At 45.8% G+C, this 8,277-nt stretch overlaps 1 protein-coding gene across 1 annotated transcript in view; it reads left to right on the forward strand.

Moving 5' to 3' along the window:
• Nucleotides 1–779: 779 nt before the first annotated feature.
• pnp4b (purine nucleoside phosphorylase 4b) overlaps nt 780–8,277 on the forward strand; it is a gene marked incomplete at both ends in the record, with an annotated part of 76,894 nt that continues 69,396 nt past the window's right edge. The window contains 2 exons of the mRNA XM_079503888.1: nt 780–799; nt 7,378–7,492. Of these exons, the coding sequence (XP_079360014.1) occupies nt 780–799; nt 7,378–7,492 (135 nt within the window). The remainder of the gene's footprint in view (nt 800–7,377; nt 7,493–8,277) is intronic.

The following is an 8,277-nucleotide window of genomic DNA, read 5'->3' on the forward strand; positions in this document are numbered from 1 at the left end:
TGCTGCTGGTAGGGACGAAAGCCACCAGCATTACTCAGACAGACAGACAGACAGACAGACAGACAGACAGACAGACAGACAGACAGACAGACAGACAGACAGACAGAAATGTTTGTCTGTCAGAAATGTTTTTCAGAAGTCGGCCTCCTGGTGGCGCTATAACAGGCCGTTCTGGAAACTTTGGGGCAGAGGTTCATGGTTGGCATCCAGGGAGTGTGTGTGTGTGTTATATTTGGCATCGACCGGGTTAACGGTGCCGGAGAGTAGCTGGTAAAAGACGGACGGACGGACACACACACACGGACGGACGGACGGCCTTCGGCCTGGTGGAGACAATAATGATTTTGATCAACGTTTGTGGTACCATCATCAATACAGCATGGACAACATCTTATCTAACGATAACAACATATACGTTTTGGGTCTGAGGGGCACTCTCTCTCTCGCTCTCGCTCTCTCTCACACACACACACACACACACACACACACACACACACACACACACACACACACACACACACACACACACACACACACACACACACACACACACACACACACACACACACACACAGATAACAGTGATAACAGATAACTACTATCTGTTATCTGTTCTGCGGTGTGTGTGTGTGTGTGTGTGTGTGTGTGTGTGTGTGTGTGTGTGTGTGTGTGTGTGTGTGTGTGTGTGTGTGTGTGTGTGTGGTTGTATACTGTGTGTTCATTCAGTCAGTCATATCGCCGAGTACAGCTGCCTGCACCTCTCGCTCTGTTGGGAAAACATGCACACCAAGAACTCCTGGTAAATCAAATCACTCTTTTTTATGTGTTCACATCTTCATTCACCAGCAGGGCTGTGTGTGCGTATGCGTGTGCGTGTGCGTGTGTGTGTGTGCGTGTGCGTGTGTGTGTGTGTGTGTGTGTGTGTGTGTGTCTCAATGCAGATTGGGAGAGAGAGATATCTATTGAAGATCTATTGAAGATTCTGACTTTCAAATGTACATAAGTTTTGATTGTATTGCTGTATTATTGTATTGTGCTTTGGCAATGTAAACGTATGTTTTCTCATGCCAATAAAGCCCTTTGAATTGAATTGAAAATGGAGAGAGAGAGAGTGATATAGTGTAGGGTTGATTTCGTCGACTAATGCTATGACAAAAGAATGTCTGTCGACTGCCTTTTTTCACTGATTAAAACTAAATGAAAACTAAGCTATGTCGACTAAAACTCAGACTAAATATATAGACAATTTCGTCAACAAATAAAAGCTAGACTAAAATGTTAGGAAGGGACTAGTGGACAAGAGATCCAGTAGAAGTAAAAGACACAAGTCATTTAACACTTGGTTGCATGCTTCCAAGCTCACAATGTGTCACGCTGTGAGCTTGTAACTAACTTGTAGGCCTAACTAAAGCTGTCAAATAATTGCAAAGTACAACATTTGCCATATTTGCCTCTCTGAGATGTAGTGAAGTTTACTTAAGACAATCAACTTGGCAATAATTGAGTTTAATGTACTTATAGCACTGTGTCTGTAGCTGATAACAAAATGTTTGCCACATATTGAGCGATCCGACTCTCACCTCAAAACATTCTAGTCAAGTGTGTCAACCCATTTGGGCCTGACGTCGAAATCTAAAAAAAAATATTTTAAATCCGTTTTAAATCAGTTTTCTGAAAAACCTGTGTTCCTATATCAGTGGTGCTCACACGCCAAGGACCCCAAAAATGATATGTAATTTGGCCGCCGACCCCCACCTGAAGATATGTTGTTCCAGGAACCCCACAGAAGCAAAGACTTGAGTTTAAAACGTTGGCTCTGAAAGAATGTATATTCAAAGACGTGTGCCACATTTTCACGATTTTTTCCAAAATAGCAGATCTACAAGCTCGTAGTGCGGCACTCGGTGCCGCACTACGAGCTTGTAGATGTGCTATTTTTCAATAGCTGAAGTATAACATATAATGCTTAAAACACCAAAAGGGGTTCCCGTCCAGAATGTGTTAATTGCAAGGCATTTAATTAACAGCATAAATATGCACGGTCTAATACTTAACATTTTGGGGGTGCCTGGCACTAAAAAAATTTATTACTACTTATTTCGAAGGCGTTCTGTAGAATTGGCCTCAACTCTTACTGGGTGAAAAGAGCACTCCGCATTTGACTGTGTGTGTTGGCTGTGGGCCATATGTATCCTCCCCATGTGTAGCTAATGCATTTCATCAGAATTAACCCATTTAGACCCGAGACCAGTTTCTATAAAATGTCTCCTAAATCCTGAAAAAAATCTATGTTCTGTATCAGTGGTTCTCAAACAAGTTCATGTCAAAGACCTCAAAAAAATCTACGCAATTAGCTGCCAACCCCCCCATCTGAAAATATGTTGTTCCAGTGACCCCCCCCCCCCCCCCTAAGCAAAGATATGAGTTAACCCATTCTGGGTGGGAACCCCTTTTGGTGTTTTAACTAAGCATTATGTTATACTTTAGCTATTGAAAAATAGAAGGTCTACAAGCTCATAGCGCGACACCGAGTGGCGCGCTATGAGCTTTTAGGTCTGCTATTTTTGAAAAATCGTGAAAATGCGGCACAGATCTTTGAATATATATTCTTTCAGAGCGAACGTTTTTCTTATTTCGACGTCAGGCCTAAATGGGGCTAAAAACGTTTGTTGTGAAAGAATATAATTATATTCAAAGATGTTGTAGATCTGCTATTTTTCACAAGCTAAAGTTCAAAATGATGGTTAAAGTGGTTCAAACCTATACAGTGGTTAAGACCTAATGATGGTTAAAGTGGTTAAAACCTACACAGTGGTTAAGACCTAATGATGGTTAAAGTGGTTAAAACCTACACAGTGGTTAAGACCTAATGATGGTTAAAGTGGTTAAAACCTACACAGTGGTTAAGACCTAATGATGGTTAAAGTGGTTAAAACCTACGCAGTGGTTAAGACCTAATGATGGTTAAAGTGGTTAAAACCTACACAGTGGTTAAGACCTAATGATGGTTAAAGTGGTTAAAACCTACACAGTGGTTAAGACCTAATGATGGTTAAAGTGGTTAAAACCTACACAGACGCGTCCTCTGGGCAAAATGGGTTAACCAATGGGGACGTTCTGCCTTAATTGCAACAGGGAGTTGCTAATTGGACCGTGTTCTAATTGGACCGTGTTCTAATTGGACCGTGTTCTGATTGGACCGTGTTCTGATTGGACCGTGTTCTGATTGGACCGTGTTCTAATTGGACCGTGTTCTAATTGGACCGTGTTGTGATTGGACCGTGTTCTGATTGGACCGTGTTCTAATTGGACCGTGTTCTGATTGGACCGTGTTCTGATTGGACCGTGTTCTAATTGGACCGTGTTCTAATTGGACCGTGTTCTAATTGGACCGTGTTCTGATTGGGCCGTGTTCTGATTGGACCGTGTTCTGATTGGACCGTGTTCTGATTGGACCGTGTTCTGATTGGACCATGTTCTGATTGGACCATGTTCTGATTGGACCGTGTTCTGATTGGACCGTGTTCTGATTGGGCCGTGTTCTAATTGGGCCGTGTTCTGATTGGACCGTGTTCTAATTGGACCGTGTTCTAATTGGACCGTGTTCTGATTGGACCGTGTTCTGATTGGACCGTGTTCTAATTGGACCGTGTTCTAATTGGACCGTGTTCTGATTGGACCGTGTTCTAATTGGACCGTGTTCTGATTGGACCGTGTTCTAATTGGACCGTGTTCTAATTACCCTTAAAGCAGAGTTGAATTGTGCCAGTTGTTGAAAACGGGTTCAAATGTGGTCCTCAAAACACACACACACACACACACACACACACACACACACACACACACACACACACACACACACACACACACACACACACACACACACACACACACACACACACACACACACACACACACACACACACACACACACACACACAGCTTCCTTCTATGCATGAGGACTCCAAGTTTATTCTTTTCACCTGACGGGGGAGTTCCCCCGGTAGGGCGTATAGTGCGTGGAAGGAACACGTTATTCCGACCAGTTCCTTTCCCCTCAAGTAGTTGAGGCATTAGATGTAGTTTTGACTGCCCACACCGCCTCAGCATTGTCCGCTTGTAAATCGGCTATTATCACAATTGTATCTTTATTTTTAGTTTGTTGATTATCTGTGATGCAGTAATGGTCTGTTTTTACTTTCTTGTTTTGGTATCTTAACCCATGTTGGTGTTTTAAAGCATTATGTTATACTTTAGCTATTGAAAAATAGCAGATCTACAAGCTCATAGCGTGACACCGAGTGCCACTTGTAGGTCTGCTATTTTTGAAAAATCATGAAAATGTGCCTCAAATCATTGAATATATATTATTACAGAGTGAACATTTTAACTCAAATCTTTGCTTCTGGGGAGGTCCCTGGAACAACATTTGGAGATGGGGGGGGGGGGGGGGACTGTATGGGGTCTAGGGACTTTACCGTATGGGGTCTAGGGACTTTACCGTATGGGGTCTAGGGACTTTACCGTATGGGGTCTAGGGACTTCACTGTATGGGGTCTAGGGACTTTACCGTATGGGGTCTAGGGACTTCACCGTATGGGGTCTAGGGACTTTACCGTATGGGGTCTAGGGACTTCACTGTATGGGGTCTAGGGACTTTACCGTATGGGGTCTAGGGACTTTACCGTATGGGGTCTAGGGACTTTACCGTATGGGGTCTAGGGACTTTACCGTATGGGGTCTAGGGACTTTACCGTATGGGGTCTAGGGACTTTACCGTATGGGGTCTAGGGACTTTACCGTATGGGGTCTAGGGACTTTACCGTATGGGGTCTAGGGACTTTACCGTATGGGGTCTAGGGACTTTACCGTATGGGGTCTAGGGACTTTACCATATGGGGTCTAGGGACTTTACCGTATGGGGTCTAGGGACCTTACCGTATGGGGTCTAGGGACTTTACCGTATGGGGTCTAGGGACTTTACCGTATGGGGTCTAGGGACCTTACCGTATGGGGTCTAGGGACTTTACCGTATGGGGTCTAGGGACTTTACCGTATGGGGTCTAGGGACCTTACCATATGGGGTCTAGGGACTTTACCGTATGGGGTCTAGGGACTTTACCGTATGGGGTCTAGGGACTTTACCGTATGGGGTCTAGGGACTTTACCGTATGGGGTCTAGGGACTTCACCGTATGGGGTCTAGGGACTTCACCGTATGGGGTCTAGGGACTTTACCGTATGGGGTCTAGGGACTTTACTGTATGGGGTCTAGGGACTTCATTGTATGGGGTCTAGGGACTTCACTGTATGGGGTCTAGGGACTTCACTGTATGGGGTCTAGGGACTTCATTGTATGGGGTCTAGGGACTGTACTGTATGGGGTCTAGGGACTTCATTGTATGGGGTCTAGGGACTGTACTGTATGGGGTCTAGGGACTTCACTGTATGGGGTCTAGGGACTTTACCGTATGGGGTCTAGGGACTTTACCGTATGGGGTCTAGGGACTTTACCGTATGGGGTCTAGGGACTTCACCGTATGGGGTCTAGGGACTTCACCGTATGGGGTCTAGGGACTTTACCGTATGGGGTCTAGGGACTTTACTGTATGGGGTCTAGGGACTTCACTGTATGGGGTCTAGGGACTTCACTGTATGGGGTCTAGGGACTTCACTGTATGGGGTCTAGGGACTTCATTGTATGGGGTCTAGGGACTGTACTGTATGGGGTCTAGGGACTTCATTGTATGGGGTCTAGGGACTGTACTGTATGGGGTCTAGGGACTTCACTGTATGGGGTCTAGGGACTTTACCGTATGGGGTCTAGGGACTTTACCGTATGGGGTCTAGGGACTTCACTGTATGGGGTCTAGGGACTTCACTGTATGGGGTCTAGGGACTTCACTGTATGGGGTCTAGGGACTTCACTGTATGGGGTCTAGGGACTTCACCGTATGGGTCCACTACCCACACATCAGGTTGAGAGCCATGTGTTAGATAATGTGTGTGGGAGATACTGGTACAGTAAGTGTTACAGTAGACAAAGGCTTCTCTGTCTGTCTGCCGTTTATGAGCTTAGAAGAACCTTTGACCCGAGTTCAAAGAAGTCCTTTGTCTTCATGTTGTGTCACAACATGACATATAGGCCTATAACTGTAAACCATTTATCACGTCAATAAAGTGTTCTATTCACACACTGTAAAGTGTGTTCATTTAACCCATTTTGACCTGGGAACGATTCTACAAATGCCTAAATCAAAGACAGTTTTCTGAAAAACCCTATGTTTCTATGTCAGTCGTTCTCAATCATTTTCATGTCAAGAACCCCCAAGATTATCTGTAATTGGCCGCCGACCCCCATCTGAAAATATGTTGTTCCAGGGACCCCCACAGAAGATTTGAGTTGAAAACGTTTGCTCTGAAAGAATATATATTCAAAGCTTTGCGCCACATTTCCACGATTTTTCAAAAATAGCAGACCTACAAGCTCGTAGCGCGGCACCGAGTGCCATCTATGGAGATCTAAGTGTCTTGAGTGTACAGGGTTTGATGAGTATTGACAAATACTAGCCTAGAATGAAGTTCAAACTGGTGAAAATGGCAGATATACATGCACACAAAGCTAGTGAGCATGTAGATCGGCTATTTTCACATTATTTATAAACAATTATGTGGAACCGAGTGAAACGAAATTAAATGTTTCAACTCCTACACGTGCTTGTCAGGGTGGGGAGGCCGCCCCCCAGTAGGTCCCCCTTGTCAGGGTGGGGAGGCCGGCCCCCAGTAGGTCCCCCTTGTCAGGGTGGGGAGGCCGGCCGGCCCCCAGTAGGTCCCCCTTGTCAGCGTGGGGATCTACAAGCTCATAGCGCGCCACCGAGTGGCGCGCTACGAGCACGTAGGTCTGCTATTTTTGAAAAATCGAAGAACGACTGACATAGAAACATAGCTTTTTCAGAAAACTGTCAGGATGTAGAAGACATTTTAAACTGTCAGGATGTAGAAGACATTTTAAACTGTCAGGATGTAGAAGACATTTAAACTGTCAGGATGTAGAAGACGTTTAAACTGTCAGGATGTAGAAGACATTTAAACTGTCAGGATGTAGAAGACATTTTAAACTGTCAGGATGTAGAAGACATTTTAAACTGTCAGGATGTAGAAGACATTTTAAACTGTCAGGATGTAGAAGACATTTTAAACTGTCAGGATGTAGAAGACATTTTAAACTGTCAGGATGTAGAAGACATTTTAAACTGTCAGGATGTAGAAGACATTTTAAACTGTCAGGATGTAGAAGACATTTTTTAGAATCTGATCTCAGGTCAAAATGGGTTAAATATAGAGAATTAAAAGGGTTGTTTATCTCGCCTCCTTCCAGCTGCTGCTGCTCCTTCGAGGAGTACAAGCACACCACCGATTGGCTGCTGAACCAGACCAGCCACCGACCCAAGATGGCCGTGATCTGTGGCACCGGGCTGGGCATGCTGGCCGACGTGGTCAGCAACAAGCAGACCTTCCGCTACCAGGACATCCCCAACTTCCCCGTCAGCACAGGTGAGATAATGACCTGGTCAGCAACAAGCAGACCTTCCGCTACCAGGACATCCCCAACTTCCCCGTCAGCACAGGTGAGACAATGACCTGGTCAGCAACAAGCAGACCTTCCGCTACCAGGACATCCCCAACTTCCCCGTCAGCACAGGTGAGACAATGACCTGGTCAGCAACAAGCAGACCTTCCGCTACCAGGACATCCCCAACTTCCCCGTCAGCACAGGTGAGACAATGACCTGGTCAGCAACAAGCAGACCTTCCGCTACCAGGACATCCCCAACTTCCCCGTCAGCACAGGTGAGACAATGACCTGGTCAGCAACAAGCAGACCTTCCGCTACCAGGACATCCCCAACTTCCCCGTCAGCACAGGTGAGATAATGACCTGGTCAGCAACAAGCAGACCTTCCGCTACCAGGACATCCCCAACTTCCCCGTCAGCACAGGTGAGATAATGACCTGGTCAGCAACAAGCAGACCTTCCGCTACCAGGACATCCCCAACTTCCCCGTCAGCACAGGTGAGATAATGACCTGGTCAGCAACAAGCAGACCTTCCGCTACCAGGACATCCCCAACTTCCCCGTCAGCACAGGTGAGATAATGACCTGGTCAGCAACAAGCAGACCTTCCGCTACCAGGACATCCCCAACTTCCCCGTCAGCACAGGTGAGACAATGACCTGGTCAGCAACAAGCAGACCTTCCGCTACCAGGACATCCCCAAC

This window comes from Electrona antarctica, assembly GCF_951216825.1.
Source record: "Electrona antarctica genome assembly, chromosome: 6".
NCBI lineage: Eukaryota > Metazoa > Chordata > Actinopteri > Myctophiformes > Myctophidae > Electrona > Electrona antarctica.